We start from the raw sequence: 26798 nt of genomic DNA, 5'->3' as shown, positions 1-26798 counted from the left end.
CTCGGGCTAGCAGTCCCACGTCTTCACAGGTCAGATCTACTAGGGGAAGGTCGGAGCCAAGGTTCCCATCTGCGGGGAACTCACTTGTGGATTGAAGGCGTTGTCACTGGCTTTTCTAAATCCAAACCCAAGTCCCGATTTTCCCATTCCCTGGAATCTCAGTGAACTCTTTCTAGCAACAGAAAAAAAACCATGGTCCCTAGGTAGATATAAATTCATTTGCCATTAATTCCTCTACATGTTTCAGTTATGTGCTCTTCTTCGTATGACCAGATTTTCGTAATTGAAAAAACCACATGTTCCCATGACTTCTTACCCCAAGATTCTCAGGTCCACCACAAACAGATTTCTTAAATGAGTTGTTTTGTGCACACTAAGGGATCTTTAAATTCAACACACACACACACAGACACTTCATTGCTTTTGCGGCCCTGAGTATTGGGCAGAGGCAGAAGGATTATTCAAAAGCAGTGACTTGGGCTGTTTGCTGCTCTCTCTCTCTCTCTCTCTCTCTCTCTCCAGCAGACACTGGTTTTTAGGCCCCCATACAGTGCAAGCAGCACAGATTTACAGTGAAGATTGTCTGTCCCGAAGTGCTCCCTAGGAGGCTGAGCATGCGTGGACCTTCTCTCGGCTCGGACTTCAAAAACAAAGCCCACAGTCTGCAGAGAATGGGGAAAAGCGCTATGCTCTGGTCCAGGTCTGTATCTGACTGTGAGGCCCAGGGGAAAAAGTTGCTTGAGAAAGGTCACCAGCTCATTGTTCATGCTGGGTGAGGTGTCCTGATCGCCGTGCGCTGTCCTTATCAATGTGTGACCTTCTTACAACCTGCCCTAGAAATGGCTGGTCCCTGACGCTGCAGTGTGTTGAATTTTACAAATAAATCTTCAGTCATTTTGTTCTGTAGCAGGTGAATCCAGAGGGTGACAGAGCTGGGGATTACTCAAAGTAAGCAGTGGCTATAAAAAATTCGACAGATTTTCTCATGAGGCTTATTTGAGGGTAACTCTTAAAAAAGAAGACATTACAGAAGTGTACTGTGCATCCTTTAGAAAAGGTGTATTTTCTTTAAAGGTATTTTGCAGGACAGCTGAGTACGTGAGCTAGTATTCTGTCCCATAGGTGCCCAGAGCCTGGCTCCTCACACAGGCCAGAAGAACAAGGTCCCATTCTGTCCTCCACACCGCCCTCTGCCTCAAGGTTGGTGCCCTTTAATGAAGTTGACCCGATCATATACTTGGGTACAACGTCCTCCTGTAGGTAATACTCTGCAGTGACCACTCTATCCATTCAGCTTGGAGAGATGTGATTTTTCTCCACATGCTTTTTCCCTTGTCATCCGTCTGATGGAGGAGGCGGCTTGACTCAGTCAAGAAGGCCCTGAGGGACAAGATCTGGAGGGGAAAATAGGCTGTCTTTTGCGGGGGGTCCTTTCTCTCTTCCCTTTCTGGAACATCCCTGGGGTATACAATGATGCCTTCGTACAACTTTGTACAAATTGTCTCTAAAAATGCCCCCACGTCACGATACTCAGAGCCAGTCAAAATTCTTAGGGTCCAGAATTCCTATGGAGGGCAGGACAAGGCAGTGAGTTCAAACAAACCTGCAGCTCGGCTTTGTTCAGTTCCCAAGGGCATGAAGGTGTAGTTGTCTCCAGGCCTGGGTTTCTGGCTTGACAGTAGGACCCGTCCTTGGGCCAATGGCTTCCTCATTTGTTCGCTGGTTTCTTGAGCACAGAATCACCTCACGTATCAAACAGGTCATATCCCGGGGCTGGCTCAGGTCTTATCCCTGTAAGGAACAAGTTCTCCTGGCATTTTTATCCCCCTCTACCTGGCGACTGCAGTCCTAATTAAAAGGGCTCATCACCTTTCTCACACTTGGAAATTGTTCTGAAAAGTCCATTTTGCTATACGCTGCTTCAAGTCCACACAACTGTGCCGTGTGGCTGACAGAGTGACCTACCAGAAACAGCAGACTCGTCGTGGACGTTTGGAGAGACCCGGCCCGGTTCATCTTTCTGCTTGCTTTCTTGCTTGCCTGTGGGCCTGGCAGAGGTGGCGGGCAAAGAAACCCTAGGACACTCGCTCGGAGGCACAGCTGCCGCTCCGAGTGATGCCTCTGTCACCTGTCGCTCTGGGCTGCCATCCTGAGTCACCGTGTTCCCGCACAGCAATCTCGAGGTAGGATACTGGTGTGCAGGTGCCCAGGCTGCCTGCTGAGACTTGGGGAGGGTTCCCCATCAGCATGGGGTTTTCTCTGATGTAGCCAATGGGCAGCTACTCCAAGGGTCTCAACTGAAGGAGACCAGTTCAAGAGCAGCTACACCGGTTCGGGCGAACCCAGAGGGCACCGTGGCCTGTTTACTTGTTTCATCATCACATGGAAACACGGGCATTTGCTGATCTGCCAGGGCTGGAGAATTTGATCTTTTCCTTGTCAGCCCCGGGCACGGCTCAACGTGTCCTGGGAGGCATCTCAGAGCCTAGCTGGCAGCAGGGAGTGTGTCTTGGATTCGGGGAGGGTGGCATGTGTGGGCCTGCAGCGTCTGGCTCGGCTGTCCTGGAGGGAGGGACAGGCTGACCTCCTGGGGAGCACTGCACACCAAGGCACACGCAGATGTAACCCCGGTCATGTTCTCACTCACCCATGCTTGCCCGGGCTGCAGATGGCCTGTGGCTCTCTAAAGGCAGGAGAAGGGCACGGCCCCTTCCAGAGTTCCCTGGAAGTGGGGGGTGGGGGTTACTCATGAGTGTGGGGGGCACCTCATTTTCACAAGCTGTAAAAAGGCACATTTTAAGAAGTCCCTTCAAAGGCAATATGTACAGTCAACTAACATCCTAAGATAAAGGGTGAGCATATGAAGGAGAAAATTCAACATTTTGCTTAGGTATTATTTGATAATGCGACATTCACTTTTTTTTTTTTTAAGATCTTATTTATTTGAGAGAGACACAGCACAAGCAGAGGGAGAAGCAGACTCCCGCTAAGCAAGGAGCCTGATGTGGGACTGAATCCCAGGACCTGCCATCATGACCTGAGTCAAAGGCAGACGCTTAACCCACTGAGCCACCCAGACGCCCCTATATATATATTTTTTAAAAACGAGGACTTGAATTACTTTATTGCTTCAATTTGACTAGAGGAGGGACTCAAATTGACATGCCTATGGGGTCAGGGACCCTCTGTGAGGGATGGAGGTGAGGCCAAGTGGGGGATGGGGCACAGAGCGGGGTCGGTGCGTGTCTAAAATGCGGAGCTACTGCTGTGTCCCACACTGTCTTTTATGAGGAAAACTGACGACAGGGTCCCTGAAGCCAGCTCTACAATTTAAGATAAACTTAAAGCCCTGATGATTGTTACCTGTAACTTTGTTTCCATTTCACCACCACCGTCCAACCATAGGATAATCAGGTCTCCCCCTGGTGGTTGAAGTAGGCAGGGACAGACACTGGTGACCCTGGAAGCTCCACCCCCACCAGTAGGCCCCCCCCTTCCCCCCACCTCCCCTTGGCTGCTTGCTAACCCAGGGGAGAGGGCTGAGGTCAGCAGGCGGCTGATCCCTGATGCAGCCAGCGGCTCCCACACCTCCCCTGAGATTCGCAGCTGGGCTCCTCGGGGCTGAATTCACCCGGGGTGCGGCTTCACTCACATACTCATGCCTCTTTAGCAGGAGAAAATTACACATTGAAGAACAAGCTTTTTGTTTCCTCCTGAAAATCTGGATAGAGGAGAAACAGTTCAGTGGCTCGTGTGTGCAAAGAGTGCGTGTACTGACATTTCCAGATAACTCATTCCAACTACTGCTTTGACTAAAAGTGTTGTGACTAGTTTTCCCTCCCATCAGATCAATACGTAGCCAACCCTATGACAGACACCGCCAGTTCGAACACTTGCTATTCTACATTTTAACAATTACCTAATTAATTACCGTAGAGCTTTGCTTTTCAATTGACTTATAATTTTGACTATTAAAAATTACATTTTGTGAGTTTCTTTTCCCATTAATTCACAGAACTGTCATTAGGTTATCTGTATAGTTAAGTGTCTGATGTTCCAATTGTGTGTGCGCACGCACACACGTACAGATTAAATACAACAACTACAGAGGGCACGGGGAAGCTGGAGGAGGGGGGCGGTGCTGGATGTTTACTATCTTGATTGTGTCAATGGTTTCACCAGTGTACACAAGTCTGTGAGGGTGTGCCAATTATATGTTGGTAAAACCGCTAAAAAACCCATAAAAACAACAAAATCTCATCAATTTTCTTCCTCTATTTGACGTATTCAGTGGAGACTCACCATTTCACTACTAGAGATTAAGATTCTCAATCTAAAACCATTTACTGTTCCCTTATATTCACCAAACTTAATGGACTGAGTCTTCCCACATACCCTGTCACTGACTTGGCAGCCCCTCACCCTCAGCACACCCTGGTCCTGGTACCACTCTGTCCTTATTCATGGGACAACAGCAATGAGAGGGACAGGAAAGGAGCTGGCACTCTTCAGAGGCAGATGCTGCCTTCCACCACCTTCCCCAGCTGGCTCTGTCAACCCTGTCTGTGCCTGTAGGCAATGACCTGAGGCTTGCCTGCAGGACAGAAGATGGGGCAGAGAAACGTGACTGAGACAGGGGTGCAAAGCCAACCCCGCAGGGGTTAGGCAGAAATGTCAATGAGAGAAAAGAAACAGGCCAGAGGTACAAATGGTCTTCACTCCCCCCAAGAATGGATCTCTCATTTTTCTTGAAATGGCTACTCTATAGGTTTGTGCTTTGTCTCTCCACCTTGGTCCTTGTAGAGTCTGGAGCCTGATTGCAAGACACAAGCACATTCCCTTCCATTCTCTTGTGGTCAAACAGAAGCCCCAGACTAATGATAAGTCAAAGGCTCCCCAAGGCGGTGGGGCCGTGCGGAGGGTGGCGTGTGTGGTGTGGGGTGAGCTCCCAGCCTTGAAAGAAGGGGAGATTGCACAGAAGGAAGGCTCTTTACACATTCCAGAGGCATCAGAACTTGGGGGGCAAATCTAACTTAATACTGGCAACTCCACTCAGCCAAGGGGGCACGTCTATAAGCCAGACATGGCCACCTGCTGTCCATTTTCTCCTCTTAATTTAGAATTTGTGCTATTCCAGAAGTCCTTAAGTTCCTCATTTACCAGTTCTAATTCACTCAAAGCATGGAAAGATACGTTTTCTCATCAATGCTCATTCTTAACAAGCCAAAGGAAAAAGGGTGATGCACGCTGGCCACTTTGTTCTGAGTTAGACGATATGTTTGTCTATTCCCCTCCCCCTCACTTTACTCCCTAAAGGCTGGGCAGCACATTTATTGCCCTGGAAACAACATAGCCGGTCTAAATAATCTCAGAATCTTTCATCTCTTTTCATTTTTTTCTTTACAGAAAGAGTTGGGAAGATTCAACCTTCTGACATTTACACAGTGTCACCCTCGGTAATAAAAATTTATTATTTTCTTAAGAAAGAAAGAGAAAGGTTATAGAGAGTCTTGAAGGGCAAAATAAACACAGAAAGTGATGATGAATTTAATCTCGCAGTTTCCAGGGAAGAGAGCTTTTGGTAGAAGGGTTACGAGTTCGGTGTTTGTATTGGTAACAAACGAAGCATGGGAACAACATAATACACCACAAATAAGCCACAGAGAGCTCCAAGACGCATTTCTCTTAAGACTGGAATCTTCATCTTCACTGAAGCGTTCGAAGTTTGGTTGTTGTTGTTTTACCATGGTGACTAATAAGGGCCAAAACAATTTTGAGTTTTCCTCCTGCTTCGCATTCCTTGGGTATGAGTGATGAAGTAGTTAAAACACGTGCACGCGTGCACACACGCTACTGGGGCGGGGGCAGAAGTGCGCCATGAGCGGATTAGCGCTTGCATGGTGGAGAGTTGGCTGACTCGAGACGCCTTCCATACCTGAGTGCAGGGCCCTCACCTCCTCTCACCCGTTCCGAAGAGGCAGTCCTGTTTCTTTTACAGAAAAGTGTGTTTTGTGAAAGGAAACCTTAGTCCACACGTGGACATGTTCACATGTGGACATGTTTCAAATCAGATTCCCTCAGGTAAGGAAGTTTCGAATACATAGTAGCAAGTGATGGCCGGGCAGTCCGGGAGCTCCACCGCGCAGGTGCAACGTGTGAGGGATCCTAACGGGAGCCACAATAAAAGGCCTGTGAGTCAACTGTGTGAAGATTTTCCCAAACTGCTTCATCTGCAGAACCAGGAGCATTTATCAACAACTAAATTATTTTAGAATTTTCATAAGTAGGACTGCATGGAATGACAGCATATTCTACTACCCATTGCTGATATGCTCTGATGGAAATGGAAGAATTTATGCTATTGTCTCTGATAAAAATAGAAGAATTTATGCCAGTTCTAGTTGAAAGATAGCACAGAGCTAATTTTCCTTAGCGCTTTTACCTTAGCGCTTGCTACAGAACTCATACACTCGAGGGGTTCCTCTGTCATCCAGCGGGCACATGAGCCAGCCGCCAGGTTGGCTGCATCTGTGTCTCTGCTTAGAAAATGTGAATGGCCTCAAATTTGTTTTCTTTTACTGTCACTCTTTTTAATTAAAAAAAAAATTTTATCTATTTATTTGACAGAGACAGAGATCACAAGCAGGCAGAGAGGCAGACAGAGAAAGAGAGAGGAGGAAGCAGACTCCCCGCTGAGCAGAGAGCTAGAAGCGGGGCTCGATCCCAGGACCCTGTGATCACGACCCAAGCCGAAAGCAGAGGCTTTAACCCACTTGAGCCACCCAAGTGCCCCTTTTACTGTCACTCTTGATAGCATGTGTCAGCTATGGACCAAAGACACAGTTCTCCCGCTGACTTCTATGGAGCATGAAAACCCCCAGAAGGGATGGGTTCTGGGGTGAACCAGAAAGGAAAACTTCTCTGAAATGCAAATGCCTGGAGTAAAACGGTTTCGCTGAGTTAATCGGATACTTGGAAGATTCTAATGCTGCTTAGTGCGGTGTCATGACACATGTAGATTTCGAAATCCTGGTCATCAAATTGCCCTGCATTTTCCCCAGCTGCGTATCAGGCCCTCATAGTGCAAAAGAGTCCTGAGATAAAATTAAAAAAAAAAAAAGCATGTCTTTGGCTAACTTCATGGCTGATTCTAGTTGTCATGTGAGTTGGTTTAATGCTAGTTTGTGCCCTGCATCCACACGTACACATCGATCTCCTCTTGTTTTTGGTAGAGTTTGACATATGTCTCTTCATAGCTTCTGTTTTCATAACCAATAATTGTATGAGTAAGATCACCTCTCCCTGGTCTCCTTTTTGCTTTAAGATTTTCAACTGCCCTTTTTTCTTCAGCATAATAGCTGCTTCTCACACAAATGCTCATTGTTGTAATTATACACAATCTTCTACAATCTTGATGTCTGGGTCATAAATCCTGATGCTCTCACCGACACTGAGGTAAACATTACCTTTTCTTGTTTAGATTTCCTCCACTTAATGATTTGAGGTCAAGTGATTGCTACTTGTCAGACAAAAGTTCTTTATTTCAATGCAAAAAAAGAAAACACACATACACACACACACACACAACAAACAAACAAGACAAAAAGACACTAACTTGTTTTCTCTTTCCTTGTGAGTAATTTCTGTAACTTTCTGGGCTTTTTTCCACCAACACATGGCACTAGATTGGTTCTATCCAACTCTAGGTATATATTTCTGCAAGCTCTAGCTTGTATTTCTTAATTATTAATACCAATGTCAGCTGTGACAATTCCTACCTTAACCATCGCTAATAGTTTTATTGTGATCAACCAGACAACAGACATACAAGTAAAAAACACTCACTGATATTTTTGTCTTACTTTGAGCAATAACATTAAAAAAAATCTTCTGGAGAGAATCATGATAAACCTCTCTCGTTCGATTGCATCTCTGCACAATGACCAAAGTTAACCAAAGCAAGCAAGTCATTCTTCATAAATCCTGAACCTTAACATGATTTCTTCCACCTGTTCTGTCTGTCGGAGGACGGCCGAGGTAACTCGTTCTCGATAACGAGCTGGGTTTTCCCAAGATGAGAAAGGGATCTCGTGCTCCAGAAAGGGAGGCAGCACGCCCATGTGGACATGGTCGTCATACCCGAGAGCATCTTTACCACTTGGGCAAACTTCCAGACTAGGGTTCACCCAACAGAATCATCATTACTTCTTTTCATGTGCGTGGGGAGCTGCAGGTAAGTAAAATCCAAGGGCAGAGGCCACGCGTTCTGCACATAACAGTCCCCAATGTTGGCACAGTGCCCAGTATCAAACAAGTTCTCAGCATTTGCTGAGTAAATAGGGGTGAAGGACTGAATGGATAATTATCAGATGAAGTGAGACACAACCTCCTTCCTCTGTTTTCTTTTTGTAAACTGTCTACATGGCAGAGAACACAGGAAGAGAAGATCTGAAAAACACTTAAAAAGTTGGGTCCTATGTATCCCTGAATGTATGTATGTATGTGTATGTGTGAATGTGTGTGTACATGTGTGTATGTGTGTGTGTGTACGAGTTGTGAGTTCCTACACATGATATGTGTAGTTCACGTATTCTAGGCACTTAAATTTCACCAGGTAGGCAGAATATTTCAGGTGTATCTAAATTGACCACATGGTCACTCGTGGTCAATCTACTTTAAATGGAGAAGGTATTCTGCAACCGAGTATCAAATAAAGAAAATACAAAGTAATAATGTATTAATGTAATAATGAATCAGAATAAAGCAAGACCCTTAACAGAAACATACCCAAGAACCTGTGAAAGGGTCATTTCGGATAGGTCAAGGTCCTCAACCTAGAATCTGCACAGAAAAGGCTTTACCCCCGAGAGGGAGTCACCCAATCTCTGTTGTTTATGCACATATATGTAAATTCTAGAGAAAGTAGACTGCAGGGGTACAAATGAGCCCTTTTACGCTGACAGGTAGAAGAACAGGAGAACGGAAGTCAGGAGAGCGGAGGCACGGGGAAAGTCAGAGGTGCGGAGCTCCAGGAAGGGCCATCCGTCAGAAGCGCTTGGCATGGGTAGGGAATGAAGCACAGCAATAAACTGTGGGGAAAATAAATGGCAACATATGAAGACAAACTTTGGCAAAGTAAACATGGCCATCGTCATTCCCCTTCCAGCCCCTGGAGACTGAACGCTGCGTAGAAAGTCAAGTATCGGCCACTTCGTGTGATTCTTTTTTCTTCTGGTTCCTCCTAGCCTTTGTGGATGTCAGCTGACAGAACGGTCTACCGATCCAACAGACACAGCTCTGTCCCTAGGAAAAGCTAGATCATAAGCATCACAGAAACCACTGTTGTCTCTTAGGCTGTCAAATACAATTATTCCGATTTGCTACAACCTTAGACCTTGTGGGTAGAGAGGCCGGGCAGCTGGTAGGCAAAAGCCTTTTGTCACTATTTGGCAGAAAGTCCAAGTTACTCCTGGAGCTCCAGGGGAGAATCGGTAATATTGTTTCATGACGCCCTCCATGGCAGACCAATCCATCCCAGCCTTGATAATGTCGTTCCTGAGCAGGGCTCAGGCATCCACTGAGAAAATACAGATTGATTTGCAGAGTTGGAGAAAGACCTCACGCACCCACATATGCGTGTTGAGACCTACTGTTCTGCAGGAGAAAACTTCTTTCAGGAGGCTTCTCAGTGGGAGGCTGACTCATCAGAGAAAAAGGGCCATTCCATGCAAGTAGCTTAAGCCTGTGAAGGTCTTAAAGGGATAGGACTTAAGATAAAGAAGGGCTGTGTCTGAATTCACACCATCTCAGACAGATCCTAAAATAATAATCTAGAAGACCAGTGTAGGCCAGCGAATGCTTTGTTTCTATTCTATTCACTCTTGAACTAATAATGATATTTAACAACAATCCTGAAAAATCAAGCTGTCTGTTCCTTACTTCTGCGGAGAACTTAAATTTGGATGAATTCAGAAAAAAAGTCCTCAGATCTGTTGATGTAAAAAAAAAAGTGGGGGGGGGGTTTCCTGCCTAACCTGACTTCATGTTACAAGTTGAAGTTTCAGGAGACAAAGACCCCCACTGAAATTCTTGGGCCAGTACGGGGCTTGGCAAACAGCTTATGAAAACCAGAGATGAATCTGCTGCTGGCATCCCTACTTCTATTTGTTCTTCCTTTGCAGGGGGAGGTTGGTAAATGATTAGGAACCAGCTCTTGGGAAAAAATAAAAGGGGTAAATAGACCGATCCCTCAATAGACTGATGGCTAAAGTTTTACTGATCTAAAGCATGGATAGCACAGCATTTACAAGTGATAATGAAATATGCGATACTCTTTGCTGTAAATTCTTTTTTTTTAAACAGTGGGAGCTAATTATTTATTTTGAAGATTTTACTTATTTATGAGAAAGAGGGAGAGGAGGAGCTGAGGGAAAGGGACAAGCAGACTCAGCTGAGTGCCCAGCGTGAAGTGGGGCTTAAACCCACAACACTGAGATCATGATCTGAGCCAAAATCAAGAGTCGAAGGCTTAAAAGACTGAACCACCCAGGCGCCCCTGTCGGCTGTAAATTCTCTATAACCCTCAGCTCCCTTAACCCTCTATGACAGATTTCTTGCTATGGACGCCAGTCGCTGAATGTAGCATTGGGAAAGGGATGTACGGTAGCACTATTATAGTTTCACTATCACAAAGTTCTTGAATCACAAAAGTATATAACCTCAAAAACCCCAAAATAGTAATGTCGTAAAATCATGAGAAGTGATTTTCAATATTTGCTCTATTTTTTTGTTTTACTTTTTAGCTTACATAATTGACTTTTTACTAATAGTCCTGTTGAGCGATTGCCTTGCAAAGTTCCCGAGATGTCAGCAGTCTGTCCTCCGGAGCTGGTGTGAGCCGGGTCCAGCCCGCACCTGTTGCACTGACTTACCACTAACTTCTTCAGTTCTGTCTTGGGTCAGGGACACGGCAGCTTGTAAATAAAGTGCTAGGAAATAATTGGCAAAGGGAAGAAGTGCAGGGGAATTTTAAAAATGCTACTCCTAGCCCTATCGTGATTCTCACTGCTTTGCTTCTAAGTAGCGGTCAGGCTTCAGCTTCTGTTGGGTGGATTTCATGGTTTTCAAGGTACAATAACAACGGGCTCAAGATCCTGTTCTTTTTTTTTTTTTTTTTTCCAATGCACTTCTGAGTAGGGACAGGCTCTGCTCCCACAATCACCAGTTTCCTTCTATTTGCTCACTACCCACTTCCTGTTTTCCTGGACGCTCGCCTTTCCCATGGCAGCGGGAGCGGCTGCGCGGCCGGCTCTCCTGCCCCGGGAAGGAAAGTGGCAAACAAACACCAAACCAGGGCAAGAGTGCTTCCCTAGGCTCGCTCTGAAGTCCACACACCTGGCCAAGCTTCAAGGGTGCCTTCCTTACAAACAAGACTCCCAGAATTGTCTTTGTGTCACCAGCTTGACGATTAACTGCTTTGTTTTGAGATAGGCAAAGTGTCTAATTTGGGTTCGGATTTTAGAGTCCAATGTTGGGTGACTGTCGACAGAGGACTGGTCTCCATGGAGGGGCATCGGCAAAATCTCGCCTATCTTTTCCTGCTTTCTGCTCTGTGCTCAAGCAAATTCACGGCTGGTCACAGAGCCAGAGCTGGTAGCAAGCCTCTGGCCCAGAGTGTGGGGATTTGATTACAGCCACTGGCCATAAACCACAGAGCTGTGCCCAACGTACTCCTACATTCTCAGTCCTCCTGCTGAGTCACTCCGCCTAAAATATGAATTATGATCATTATGAATTTTGTATGAAGCAACCTCAGAGTACCATTTCTAATTGAAAATGGCTAGCTAATTTCTCTCCTTTTACTTCCTTATTTTAGAATTTCCTTAAAATTCTTCAGTACGGGCTACTTAATCACAGATTGAAAACCAACTACCTAGAAACCTCCACGGTGTTGTTAGTTGGTGCTGTGACCAGACAGGTCAGTTAGATCAGAGGACAGGGACCCATTTTTCCTGAATGCCTTCAAACTCCTTTGCGAATCACCCCAGCAATGTATATTCAAGGGAAGACTGGTTTATTGGAACCCATCACTGGAAACTGTCTAATAAAAGGACAGTCGTTGAACTGTTTAATTGTAAAATGTAAAGGCCACCAGGGATCTGTAATTTGAACTCTATACGCAGTGATCTTTACATCTCCAGGGTCTTCTCACTGGAAATATGTAAGGCGTGACTTGTTAGAGGCACAGTCAAAACCAGCTCTGCAGATCTTGGGAACACACAGCTCAGTGCAACTAGTGACACAGAGTCCATCGTGCTCATTCACAAGGAAGGCACCCCTGAAATCCAATGTCAGCAGAAAGCACGCTGATCAGAAAGTTGCCGGGAATAAAAACTCCACGTGCACAAGTATATTGGCTCAACCATGCACCCGAAGCGCCTAGAACATGATTAGATGTGGGAAGGTTAGTAGGAAGCTTATTCGTATGAAACAAATGGGGTTCACAAGACAGACCCGGGGAGCCCTATTCCACTGTCACTATGATTATACTCGTGGTGAACTTTGTGCCATAAGGTTCTGAGACCTGACACAGTTCAGGCATTTTCCTCCTACATGTGCAATAAGTATGCACCACCTCAGACTCCACAGGCCATCCCACAGGTACCACCTCAGACTCTCACAGGCCAGGAAGAGCTGACAGTGGGACCCGGGGCAGAGGAGTCCCACTTCTGCCCTGGTGTGGGGGGGTGACAGCAAGTCCACAAGCTCTGGGAACTCACACATCACACTGCCCCCCAGCTAACTTGGAAAAGGCTGTGTTCTGTCTACTTCATCTTCCCCACTGGTTCATGGTCCTCTCTCTGTATCCACTTACAACATGCCCGACGAGCTCCAGAACACAACTAAACCCAGGGTTGTGATCCGAGTATCGTAGGGGATGCCATGGGCTGTTCACGCGTCCTAGACTCTAGACATTTCCAGTTCACAAGAGCTCTGGCATTGGCCAGGGACGTCCACACGCCGGAGGAAGTTGATCCTGTCCCCAACTGTCGGGGTGGGCTCCCATCACCTTGGGGGACTCCGTTCTCACCAGACACTGGGGCAGTGTATTACCCGGCAGTGGTCAGTGACACAGAACAGAAACTGTGGTGGGGGGCATCTCGGAAAGTTCAACATGCAACCATTAGAAGAGATCGTCTCTCTTCCTCCTCTGAAAAGCCCCCTTAGTACCAGCCTGAGGAGGGGGTTGACCCCCAAGATGATGTAGTGAAAACACTGAAAAAAGCCTCAGTCCCTGGTGACTATGTTAGGTTTTGCTGAAGTGTGTCTCACTTGGGACTCCAGTTCCAGGAGATAAGGGGTGCCCCAACTGTGGAGATGGGCTTGAGAGGGGTTTCTCTTATATTCAGCTTGTGCTGGTGATCTGTTGCTACAGATCACATTACCTCAAGATGCAGAGGCTTAAGACAGTAAGTGTGAATTATGTCACAGTTTCTGTGGGCTGGGCCTGCTGCCTCTGAGTCTAGGTCTCTCACACGGCTGCAGCCAGGGTTCCCCTGGGCTGTGGTCTCAACTGTGCAATTTGCTGAGGGAACATCTGCTTCCAGGCTCACTCCAGCGGGAGTTGGCGGGACTTGATCTCATGCTCAGTGGGCTGAAAATCTCAGTCCCTCACTGGCTGGTGGCTAGAGGCTCCCTTAGCTCTTTGCCTTGTGGATCTCCCCAGAGAGCAGCTCTCTGAAAGCAGCTGGCTTTCCTCAGAGTGAGCGAGGGAGAGAGGGAATCCAAGATGGGAGCCACAATCTTTTAACCCAATCTCAGAAGGGACAAATGACATCCCATGGCTTCTGCCATATTCTGTTCATTGGTGTTCGTCACTAAATCCAGTGCATGTTCACGGGGAGAGGATTACACAAGGGAGTGAACACAGGAGGCGGGGACCACTGGGAGCCACTCTCATAGTCACCGCCACACAACTGAAGGCATCCTAGTGGGTAGGCCAGAGCAGGAAACAAGAAAGAAAGAAGAGGACACTGGGATGCTGAGAGTTACTGAGATCCTCATGTCTTTCTTGAGTACGACCACTATGGGGTTTGTGGCTGACTCTGTGGAGAGCATCCCGTAGACAGAGCTGAGCCAGTGCTGGATGCTCTTTAGCCTGGAACGCGTCTCAGTTCGATGAAGCTGAACGGAGGAGTGCGTATCATTGTAACTGATACTTAACACGTATTCTGGTGTATTCTGCTACTGAGGCTATGCTGTGTGTCAGGCATCCTGTTGGCCAACGGAACAGATATGAGTAAGACTGGCGAGGCCTCCAAGTTGCTTAACCGGTGTGTGTGATACAGCGTGGGGGGCAGAGAGTAAACACCCGGACGGGGCCGAGTCTGGACTGGAGGCATGGCAGGAAGGGTTCCTGAGACCCTGGCAGGGTGTGTGGTTAGAGAGCACGCAGAGATCACATCCTTCTGATGGCCAGGCTGGGTCTACCCAGGAGGAGCTGGGGCACGGGCTGCCTACAGGGGTCTTCTCAGTCAGACACACATATTAGCAGATGGTCCCTGCATCTATTCCGCCCACAAACCATTCAATGTTTCACAAAGACTGTGGGGGTCACTATAAATGTGGCACTGATCTTGAACCTGGCCTTCTCCGTTTGGCTTTGTTGTAGGTGAACGTGGTTTTCACGGCCATATGTCAAGTATAGGTAACATGTTTGGCCTAAAGATGGAAAATGAAGCATCTGCGCTTGGGCTCGGGGCCTGACACCCCGCCAGCTCTCCGGTCAGCTGGGGACGGCCGGCGGTGGAAGGGAATGTTGGCACCAATGAAGGGGGTTGTACCGGCAAAGTATGAGAATGGGGGCTGAACCAAGATCCTACGGAGGTCAGGGTCAGGGTCAGGGCGGGGGAATGGCCAGAACCAAAAGTTCTGGAGAGACATCAGAGGGAAGGGTGGTGCCGTGTCCGACCCATTTCATGTCTTCTTGCATCTCTTTCCATCTGTGTACAGAGCAGCCCCTGTCAGCTCTTCCAGGCTCACGGCCTGGAACAAAATGCATGTTTCCTGTTTTTAACAACCTGAGTGGACTATACCACCTGTTGTAGAAGTAACAAAGAATGTGCAAAGCCAAAGATGTTCCCTGGGAGTTTCTGGAATGGTTGGGAAAACTTGGGGGGGTGGGTAGATGGAGCAGAGACGGAGGGTCAAGATACCCTATTGAGAATTCCTGCTAACCCTAGTCTGCAGTGAGACCCTGGGCCAGTGGAGTCCTTCTGACTCAGTTTCTCCCAGTGACAGAACCTACACCCCACGCTGTGGTGGGGACTGAGCAAGATGTCACATATGACATGCCTTGTGGACCACCCAGCCCTCGCCGGTACCCAGGGCCCATCTCCCCCTGCAGCACAGCATTTCTCACACAAGGAACACAGGCCTAACCCCGAACTCAGGAGGAGATGGGCGAGAGCGTGCGGCTGCCACACAGATGTCTCCACGGAGCTTCCTTCCACACAGCTATGGATCGCCACAAGTCCGACGGGAAGGGGAGTCAAGGGCCCCAGATTCACATCCAGCAGTTGGGCGCCAACAGCTCATAGCTCCCTTGCAACAGGTGGAAGGGATGCCCAGATTTCAACATTTTGTGAAAAAATAAGACAGATGACAACAAAGGGTTTGTTTTCCTTCACTGCTCTTAAGTCCAGAGGCAAAGAAGGCAGGTTGCTTTCTACCTGGTTGGGCAGGAGTTCCTGGTTTTCAGTGCCGCCAAAAATGGTCAGGAAAGTTCTGTGCATTGGGGGAGAGAGCAGCTCTGGGCTGGAGGAGTTCAGTTCTGGGGCAGGAGCAGTCAGGAAGTGGGAGCAGCAAGAGGGGGACCCTTGGTGGAGGCCCACCCCCTCTGGCATGGCCTGGCTCTAATACCTCACGGGGGCCCCCTCCCCTCATTCCTCCTGTTTTTCCTCACTGGTTCCTGGGAACAAGAAGGGGAGGGTGTTACGACCAGAGGGCTAAGGGGAGTCTGATGACATGTGTCTGGGGAAATGAATGTGTGGGGAGAATGCCATGGACCCAGGGAGGGTGGGGGATGGGACCATGAAGCAAGAAGATGGGGAGCCCCATCCTTTGTCTGTTGCCCGGTTCCATTCTCTCCGACGGAGGGGTGGGAAATGACTTCACAGCACTGTAGGGAAGCAGGAGGAAGCTGTCCTCCCCAAACCTGATGCTGGCCTTTGGAAACAGCCCTCCCAGATCTCACCTGCTGGTCTCCCCAGCCGACGCCACACACCGGCGGTGCCCCCAAGTGCAAGGCGGCCCAGGAGGAAGTGGGGATCGGCAGGTCAGCATCAGTTCAGGTGTGGGCAAGTGTGCGAGGCCTAGATGTCCCACCCATGTAGGTTCCACGATCTGTTGGTCTTGCCACCATCCCCTAACTGCCATTCAGCTTTGCTCTTTTCCCTCAGCCCCTCCTCCCACACTGGATCCCCCCAGGATTCACAGGTCCTATGGTCCAGGACTGTGTCCTTTTACAGTGAAGTGTCACTGAGCCATCCTCAAAGGGGTGATCAGGAACTTCTCATGCCGATGGTGCCATCAGAATACATATGGTTAAATATACGAAATGATTACTCCCCAGGAGCAGGAGTGCTGTGCACAGTATTTCTGGAGGTCAGAAAGAAATCTCAGGAGACAATAAGACAGCCTGGTCTGAGCCAGGGTGTGACAAGAAGTAGAAAACAATGAGACTTTAATTCTGGCTATTGCTAGAAGGAGCTCAAGCCGTTTCCCTTTCTGCTGCCTCAGTTTCCCTTTCTGCAGGATAGCACTCCTACTGCTTGGTTGCTGACCTTACGATTCAAAGTTCCTCATTCATAAGTACCCCCTCGCGGCTTGCCGGAGTGAGCTCACCGACAAAATCCCATAATTGCTGAGTTCCCACAAGAGCTGAGTAGGCTCTCGCTATCTGCAGACGTTCTGAGGTGAGTTCTAACTTGAGAGACAGCAGCTGCTAGCTGACTGTCTTCACCCACACAGTGCGACTACGGCAGGGGTCTGACCTCGGGGTGAATGATTAATGCATTAAGTCATTCTTTACGAGCACCTGCAAGGCATTCCGAGCGCATTCACTGTGAAATCGGACACACCGCTTTGGGCATTTAGAAAGGAAGGCTGGAGCAGAACGTCACAAACACCCCAAGGCAACAACGGAAAGTCTGGAAACCCAGCCCTGACACAGGTGAGCAGAGAGATGGGAAGTTGACATGTATGGGAAAGAACAAGAGGCACGTACGTGTGGGTCTCATGTCCGAGGCCTCGGAACCAGCACTCTCCTCGGGAAAGCTGAGAGGCTCCGCCATGTCTGTGTCAGGAGGAGGGTAGGGCGGGGGTGGGGGGAGCACTAACTGGGGGGGCCCCCGAGCAGAGCCTCTGGGAGGTTTTTGTGGCACCTGCCGTCCAACACCTACATGGAATCAACGGGGGTGACTTCAGAAGGTTAAACCCAGAGACTCTCTGCCCTCCCGTGGAAGGCACGTGGCCATCACTCACCCAGGCATCAAAAATAACCTCGTGGCACCAAATCCAACCACACCCAGCACCGAATCCAACCACACCCGGCACCGAATCCAGCCACACCCGGCGCCAGATCTGACCACACTCGGCACCACATTGAATAGCGCTCAGTACCAAAGTCAACCTCACCATGCATCAAATTCGACCACACCTGCCACGAAATTCAGCCACACCCGGTATCAAATCCAGCCGCACTTGGTACCAAACTGAGGCTCACTGGGCACCAAACTCAGCCTCAGGGCACTGAATCCAACCACCCTGGTATCAAAGTCAGCCTCACCACACACTGGATTCAGACACACCTGCCAACAAACCCTGCCACACCCGGGGTCCAGATTCAAAGTCCCTCAGCATCAAATCCCACCTCGCTCATGCTGCAACACTTTACGCACATACTGTCCTCTCCTCAAGCTGGTTTGGAAATAACCTACTTGTTTACGATGTGTTTCTGGCAGGCGCTTACTCCCAAATGCCGGGCTTGAAATTCTTCTTAAAAGCCCCTCGGCAGCTCTGTTGCATTGAAAGAACTCCTTTTATACGTGTAAGTTCTTATTAGGGATTAGTATTTTTTTTTTTTTTTTTTTTTTTTTTTTAGCTTCCTCTTGTTATTTTTATATCTGTGAACTACTGTGGATTAAATAGCCCCTGAATCAGCTTACCTCGTTAAGCTCAATTTTATATCAGCAATCTGTCCCACTGTTTAGGGTGATAATTTTCAAACTTCGTTTTGAAGAAGGTCCTGACTTGGACAAAGAGTTAGGGGTGGCACTTCTGCTCCATCTGACCTCTGGAGCCCCTGGGGCAGCCCCTTCTTTGCGCTGTTGACATCTGGGGAATCCACTTGCCCTTTTATAAAAATGACTTTCTTCTGTTAAGAAGATTTTTGAAGGCCAATGACTTAATAGAAGGAAGGCATGTAAATCACTTGAACCATAAGTCACACTTCTTAGGATTTCTTTTAAAAACACTTTATTCTGTGCTTCATGCCCGCCATTGGATTATTAATAAAGAAATATTAAGAAATACAATTTCTTTATCCACTTCCTCCTTCTCTTGATTACAGTTCTCTAGATGTGGGAGAATAGTGATGTCCCCATGGTTAGACATCATTTGTCACCTCAAGTGCAAAGAAGCCACAAGCTCTCAGGACAAGCATGACCAGCTGGTCTGCGGAAGATACACTCAAGGGCGAGGCATGTGGGAAGAAGAGTGTAGTACGGGAAAAGCTTCTCTCTACCAGAAGGCTTAGTTTTTGTTTGCCCAGGAACACAATCAATACTATTTCATTGAAAGTTCCAACATTTTTGCCCTCTTGTATCTAGGTATCTGAATGAAAAGATGTTCATTTGTGTGGGGTGTGTGGACAGGAAAACTTGTTACATGTGTGTCTGTTAATGTGAAGCCTAGACTTTGGTGAAAAATTCCCCTGCGGTATTGCTAGCATACTGTTATTTCATGGGAGTTGCTGATGGGGATAGAAGTCTCCCTTAAATTGTTACCAAGACTTCTACCATCCTCCTGACATCACCAAGTATTCAAGGTCACTGTCAGCTGGAGGGGAGCTCCTGGCTTCCTTCTCAATCTTCACAAACCAAAGTTGATGGACACGAGAGACGAGTAGTGAATCACCACTGTCCATCCCTCCTCCCTGTAACGGGCTACTTAGCGACTTAGGACTTGTCCGTGTGGATTTCGGTTTCCAAATACTCACTCCCTCCCCTGAACACCTGCACCTCGGCCAGGCCCTCCAAGCATGGGGACACGAGGTGGCATCCACTCCTTCCCAGCTGACGGGAAGGCCCTCCCTTGGTCTGGAATGGGCTGCCTGGCCTGGATGCTGGCACGACTCATAGGGCTGAACACTACCACCTAAAGTGGACACGTCTTAGAGTTGGCAGCAGGAACCGTAAATCTGAAGGCTGTCAGCTGTCTTCCACAGGAGCGGGCGAGAGCTGGGGAGGGAGAACCAGGGTCTTGTCATGGAAAGGAGATGACTTGGCTTATTTGGAGGAGCTGCTGATCCTGGGTTCTGTCCGTCTGGTAGTGTTCTCCTCTGGCAAAGAGGATGAACGGACGTGAAACATACACTATTGTTCCTTAGGATGATCGCTCCCCTGGCGGTGAAATGCTGAGACATGAATGGGGAAGTGTTGACTTGGGGACAAAAGGCTGACACACAGCCAAGCAGCTTGTATTAGAGTTTCAGACACTGATGATGTAAGCACTTATCCTTGGGAATCTTCCTTTTGGGGGTCACAGCAAGGGGCCCAAGGGCATAACATGAGGGTGCCCTATGGGGTAAGTGGCATCAGGCACGGCCTCTATAATGAGCTGATGCTTCTGTCATCACGGGAAACCCCGGTCCCCAAGAGCCACTTCTGTTCCTACATCAACGGAACAACAGATACTGACTAGTTTTAAAACTAAAGGAACCATTCCTAGCTCGTGGATCTAGAGACACTGCTACTTCTCTCTCCGCCACCTGAACACAAGGAGGTGGCATTTAATGATCTCATGGGTCTCTGTGGTCACAGACAGGATGGTTCTATCCTCTTTCTTTTATGTTTGTTGTTCCCCAAAATATTGGGATGTCTTCTCCATATAGAAAAGTGGAGGTCGATTTCAAACTGGGTGGTCAAGAAATTAGGGAATGACTGTCAGCTGATCTAGAAACCTCCTGGGGACTAGAGGGCTTTCGATACAGCCCACACAGACATCATCCTAAGGACATTCATCCTTCCATCCAGGAGACACACACAGGTACACACGCACGCATCTGGTACCGCTCGTCTCCTCCCAGCATCCTCTGCCATCCTCCACCCCTTCCACCTGCCCCCCACCTCTGTGCCTGCACGATGCCTGGAAAATATGCCTGCAAGATACTAAATGGACTTTCAGGTGCTTCTTTCCAGACTTTCTTTCCTTGGCATAAGTATCTTCTGAGTTAATGCTGCTGTGGTGGGCGTGACTGCGAGAGTTAAGAGCAGTGCTGGGGATTCCACGCAAGGCAAAGCTCAGAGGCGTGCAGACGGCAGCGCAGGGCACTCACCCGTGGCGCTCTTCCTGTTCTCCTCCCTGTCCTGTGTGCGAGGGGGCACCAGGGGGCTCGGCGGCGTTGGGGGCTGCTGCGTTGGGGGCTGCGGTGTCAGGGGCTGTGGCGTCGGAGGGGCTGGTGCCCGCCTCTTCTTTCTCTGCAGATCAACCTGGGACCCTAGAGACATCTGGGAAGCACAGAGAGAGGCGACAGTCAAGGTCAGGGCGGCTCTGTCAGGGAGTGGGGTGCATGTGGGGTGCTCATCTCAGAGAAGCTGGCCTGTGGGACCTGGTGCTCCAAGGAGCGTTGGCAGATTGCTGGGTTCCTTCTGGGGTCCCAGGGCAGGTAGCAGATGCCCTGGTGTGACAGCTTGCCGTGGGGCCAAGGAGTGGCCCCGAGGTGGCCCAAGGAGGCTCACAGACATCCTAAGACCCCTCGGAGCCACCAGCAAGGCGGGGGCTCTGCCCCACATTGCCTGAAATCCTGTCAAGGGACTTAGTAACTTCCCCTAGGCATAAATACAATAAAGGGGACCTTTGCTCTTCATTAAATGCAAAAGAGAACTGTTCCTTCTGGACACATGGCCCAGGGCCAGCATGACATGCGTCCACGCCGGGGGAGAGCAGAAGGGGCCCACTCAGGGCTCCCTGTGCCCAGAATCCTGCTTGCTCCCCTGCCCCTGCATGTTCTCAAGCAGCCAGGACTAGTCCCTGTCCACAGACGGGCCACCCATGGGCCGGAATTACAGTGAAGTCTGCCAGCCTGTGGCTCACGGCATCAGCCTACAGGACATCAAGCTCCCACCGAAGACTCGTGCCAGTGACGAATTTACAGCTCTGAAAGGCTACATATACTGCAGTCTCCTCCCCTCCACATTAGGACATTCTCATCCCTTGGGCCTGGCATTTCCTGTGTGTGCATGTGCATGTGTAGAGGGTCTCCTTTTAAATAATACATGCTAATTGCAAAATAAATTTATATTTAAAATTCATATAAGCAAGAGAAAGAAAAAAAGTTACTTTGTTAACACTCGGATTCTAACCACTAACAGTTGGCATACATTTTTCTGGTCTTTCCTTTTCCATTTTTTTTTTTTTTTTTAAGATTTTATTTATTTGAGAGCATGAATGAGCACAAGCAGGGGGAGGAACAGGCAGAGGGAGAAGCAGGCTCCCTGCTGAGCAAGCAGCCAGATGCAGGACTCCATCCCAGGACCCCTGGGATCATGGCCTCAGCTGAAGGCAGTCTCTTGATGTTTACTCTGTTTTTTAAAAATAATAAGCTTATTCTGCTATTTCCTGATTTCCCTGTGTTAGAAACTGGCCTTCTATTCCAGAATAGGAGGTTTAGCTGAGACACACACACACACACACACACACACACACACACACACACACACACAGTTATTCCTCAGTCTTTCCAAAAATTATGGCACTGCGTTAAATTAACACAATCTCATTTTACATACACAATTGGGATAGATATAATCCCATACAACAGAACTCTTCAGGAGGAAGCTGAGACATCTCATGTCTATGTTGACATTTTCCTTCTGGATCATTTTGATTTCTCTGAACTTGGTAAGTGATTTGTTTTCCAACTTTTTTCCTGGGTTTCCTGGAAATGGCTTTTCCTTGATTCAGCTGTTTTTCTCCTTGTTTCCTGGATCCCAGGCCTTCTGAAAAATTGACTTCCTTCTTATAGTGGGGTTCAGTGTGTGTCAGCTTTTTGAGGTAAGATGTACATAAGGTGAATCTAGGAGACCTTGAAAACTGAAGACTGTTTCCATTCTGTGAGGCTGACCAGCTGGTCATAGACGCTGGCTCTGTCTTCTCCATGTGGTCTGCTTCTCATCTACCAGCTTTGAGGACCCTCCCTTGCCCCTGGCACCCTGAAATGTCTGACAGCATGCCCTGGGCTGAAGTGCTCTCCACCCATGGTCTGGGGCATTTGTGGAAGCCTGCAATCTAGAAATCCTTTAAATCTGCGGAATGTTCTAGCATCATTCCTTTCAGATTTCTTTTTCCCTGTTTTCTCTGTCTCTCCCTGGGTTCTGATTATTGAACAATGAGGGCTTGAAATCAATTTTTAAAAATTTTCTTGAATATTATTGCCTAATTAAAAAAAATTCCTCTTTCTTGGAAATTTCCTTCCCCTCACTGTCCAACTTTTTGAATTTTTAAAACTCCATGACTATATTTTTAATTTCCAAGAGCTCCTTCCTGTTATGTACTTTTTAAAAAGTACCATATCTTCCTTTCTGGATATAGTATCTTCTCTTTTCTCTCGGAGGCCATTTTTATATTTTTTTGAAGATGTTCTTTTTTGTTTGTTTGTTTTTATGCTTTGTTGTTTCCTACACTTTCCCGTCTTCCTCTCTCTGTCTTAGCTTCTGTCTGTCACATTAGGGCCTTTCTTCAGTTTCTGATGACCCTTGGCTGATTGCTTATAATTGTGCATTTCTGGGGACAGAGTCTCTTTGACATGCCAATGGGTTTCCCTGCAGGTGCCTGGGCAGAAATCCAGTTAACTCACTGGATTCTCTTGCATGCAGGGGGATTTTCCAGCCTCCTGCCAGGAGGAGGGAGCTGATGTTGCAGAGTGGCAGTCCAGTAGGCAGCATTTGCTTTTCTCTTCTCCCAGTGCACAGCACTCTCCATGTGACTCAGGTCCTAGAGGCAGCCTCTCAGATCTTTCTCTTGTGGGGTCTAGCACACCTCTAGCTGCATGTAGCCAGTGGGTCGGGGGTCTTACTCTTTCATGTATACATATCCACTGTCCTCTGCTCCTTCTGCCCGTGGGTGTGCACAGGAACAGGGACCCCACGGTCCCCACCTCACCAGGCTCTGCTCCCTGCTGCTGGGTCTCTCAAGCCAGAGGTCAACCCTCAGCCTCTTCTGATTTGCTGGGAATTTGGCACAGTCCATGCAGCTTAGTTCCCGGTGTCTACTGACCCCTTACTGCTCCTTCTTGCCTTCTCTTTGGTGTCGTGGGTTAATGCTTTGCATTCATTTTAGTGGGGCTTCAAAAGGAGACAGAGAGACTTACTCATTTTATCAGCCGATTTCCCTATATATATATTTTTTAATTTTTAAATTTTTAATTAACATATAATGTATTATTAGCCCCTGGGGTACAGGTCTGTGAATTGCCAGGTTTACACTTCACAGCACTCACCATAACACATACCTTCCCTAGTGTTCATAACCCAACCACCCTCTCCATACTCCCCTTCCCCCATCAACTCTAAGTTTGTTTTGTGAGATTAAGAGTCTCTTATGGTTTGACATTGAGATACCACCTTACACCAGTTAGAATGGCCAAAATTAGCAAGACAAGAAACAACATGTGTTGGAGAGGATGTGGAGAAAGGGGAACCCTCTTACACTGTTGGGGGGAATGCAAGTTGGTGCAGCCACTTTGGAGAACAGTGTGGAGATTCCTCAAGAAATTAAAAATAGAGCTTCCCTATGACCCTGCAATTGCACTACTGGGTATTTACCCCAAAGATACAGATGTCGTGAAAAGAAGGGCCATCTGTACCCCAATGTTTATAGCAGCAATGGCCACGGTCGCCCAAATGTGGAAAGAGCCAAGATGCCCTTCGACAGACGAATGGATAAGGAAGATGTGGTCCATATACACTATGGAGTATTATGCCTCTATCAGAAAGAATGAATACTCAACTTTTGTAGCTTTTGTACTCAACTTTTGGCTGGGACTAGAAGAGATTATGCTGAGTGAAATACGTCAAGCAGAGAGAGTCAATTATCATATGGTTTCACTTATTTGTGTAGCATAACAAGTAACACGGAGGACATGGGGAGATGGAGAGGAGAAGAGAGCTGAGGGAAATTGGAAGGAGAGGTGAACCATGAGAGACTATGGACCCTGAAAAACAACCCGAGGGTTTTGAAGGGGTGGGGGGTGGGATGTTGGAGGAAACAGGTGGTGGGTATTGGGGAGGGCACGTATTGCATGGAGCACTGGGTGTGGTGCAAAAACGATGAATACTGTTACGCTGAAAAAAAAAAAAAAAGAGTCTCTTATGGTTTGTCTCCCTCCCGATCCTATCTTGTTTCATTTAGTTCTTTCCTACCCCCCAAACTTCCCATGCTGCCTCTCAACTTCCTCGTATCAGGGAGATCATATGATAATTGTCTTTCTCTGATTGACTTATTTCGCTAAGCATAATACCCTCTAGTTCCATCCACATCATCGCAAATGGCAAGATTTCATTTCTCTTGATGGCTGCATAGTATTCCATTGTATATATATCATGTCCTCTTTATCCATTCATCTGTTGATGGACATCTAGGTTCTTTCTATAGTTTGGCTATTGTGGACATTGCTGCTATAAACATTGGGGTGCACATGCCCCTCCGGATCACTACATTTGTATCTTTAGGGTAAATACCCAGTAGTGCAATCGGTGGGTTGTAGGGTAGCTCTATTTTCAACTTTTTGAGGAACCTCCATACTGTTTTCCAGAGTGGCTGCACCAGCTTGCATTCCCACCAACAGTGTAGGAGGGTTCCCCTTTCTCCGCATCCTTGCCAGCATCTGTCATTCCCTGACTTATTAATTTTAGCCATTCTGACTGGTGTGAGGTGGTATCTCATTGTGGTTTTGATATGTGTTTCCCTGATGCTGAGTGATGTGGAGCACTTTTTCATGTCTGTTGGCCATCTGGTTGTCTTCTTTGCAGAAATGTCTGTTCATGTCCTCTGCCCATTTCTTGATTGGATTATTTGTTCTTTGGGTGTTGAGTTTGATAAGTTCTTTATAGATTTTGAATACTAGCACTTTATCTGATATGTTATTTGAGAATACCTTCTCCCATTCTGTCAGTTGTCTTTTGGTTTTGTTAACTGTTTCCTTTGCTGCACAAAAGCTTTTGATCTCGATGAACTGTCAATAGTTCATTTTTGCCTTTGCTTCCCTTGCCTTTGGTAATGTTCCTAGGAAGAAGTTGCTATGGCTGAGGTTGAAGAGGTTGCTGCCTGTGTTCTCCTCAAGAATTTTGAGGGATTCCTTTCTCACACTGAGGTCCTTCATTCATTTTGAGTTTATTTTTGTGTGTGGTGTAAGGAAATGGTCCAGTTTCATTTTTCTGCATGTGGCTGTCCAATTTTCCCAACACCATTTTTTGAAGAGACTGTGTTTTTTCCATTGGACATTCTTTCCAGCTTTGTTGAAATTAGTTGACCATAGAGTTTAGAGTCTATTTCTGGGCTTTCTATTCTGTTCCATTGATCTATGTGTCTGTTTTTGTGCCAGTACCATACTGTCTTGATGATGACAGCTTGAAGACTGGAATTGTGATGCCACCAACTTTGGCTTTCTTTTTCAAATTCCTCTGGCTATTTGAGGTCTTTTCTGGTTCCATATAAATTTTAGGATTATTTGTTCCATTTCTTTGAAAAAAATGGATGGGATTTTGATAGGGATTGCATTAAATATGTAGATTGCTTTAGGGATAAAGGGTACATACCTCAGTATCATCAAAGCCATCTATGAAAAACCCACAGTGAATATCATTCTCAATGGGGAAAAACAGAGAGCTTTTCTGCTAAGGTCAGGAACATGATAGGGATGTCCATTATCACCACTGCTATTCAACATAGTACTAGAATTCCTAGCCTCAACAATCAGACAACAAAAAGAAATTAAAGGCATCCAAATCGGCAAAGAAGAAGTGCAGACTCTTTGTAGATGATATGAGACTTTATGTGGAAAACACCAAAGATTCTACTCCAAATCAGCTAGAACTTGTACAGGAATTCAGTAAAGTGTCAGGATATAAAATCAATGCACAGAAATCAGTTGCATTTCTTTACACCAACAATAAGACAGAATAAAGAGAAATTAAGGAGTCAATCCCATTTATAATTGCACCCAAAACTATAAGATACCTAGGAATAAACCTAACCAAAGAGGCAAGGAATCTGTCCTCAGAAAAGTATAAAGTACTCATGAAAGAAATTGAGGAAGACACAAAGAAATGGAAATATGTTCCCTATATATTTCTAAAATGCTGTCTGGTAAGCCATGGGATCCATGAGCCAGAATTAATTCAGTTAACTCCATTAAGATTGTTCGGTTTTGGCCAGTAAAAATTAGACTTCTTGGCACACCCTTCGAGTTTTATCCTTTCGTGCATTGCTTCTTGTCTTTTTAGTTTTCCATAAGTCCC

General features: G+C 47.2%; 1 protein-coding gene across 5 annotated transcripts in view; it reads right to left on the bottom strand.

Annotated features, from left to right (window-relative positions):
• COBL (cordon-bleu WH2 repeat protein) overlaps positions 1–26798 on the bottom strand; it is a 261854-nt gene that overhangs the window by 44864 nt on the left and 190192 nt on the right. For 3 of the 5 annotated variants that reach the window (XM_059170611.1, XM_059170613.1, XM_059170612.1), the window contains 2 exons: positions 20618–20789; positions 17288–17458 (listed from right to left, as the gene is read on the bottom strand). In XM_059170611.1, the coding sequence (XP_059026594.1) occupies positions 17288–17458; positions 20618–20789 (343 nt within the window). The remainder of the gene's footprint in view (positions 1–17287; positions 17459–20617; positions 20790–26798) is intronic. The other 2 variants (XM_059170614.1, XM_059170615.1) reach the window with 1 other exon arrangement.

Source organism: Mustela lutreola, chromosome 4 (genome assembly GCF_030435805.1).
Source record: "Mustela lutreola isolate mMusLut2 chromosome 4, mMusLut2.pri, whole genome shotgun sequence".
NCBI classification, from domain to species: domain Eukaryota; kingdom Metazoa; phylum Chordata; class Mammalia; order Carnivora; family Mustelidae; genus Mustela; species Mustela lutreola.
The sequence above is the reverse complement of the archived record's forward strand: the minus strand, read 5'-3'. Positions and strand labels throughout refer to the sequence as shown.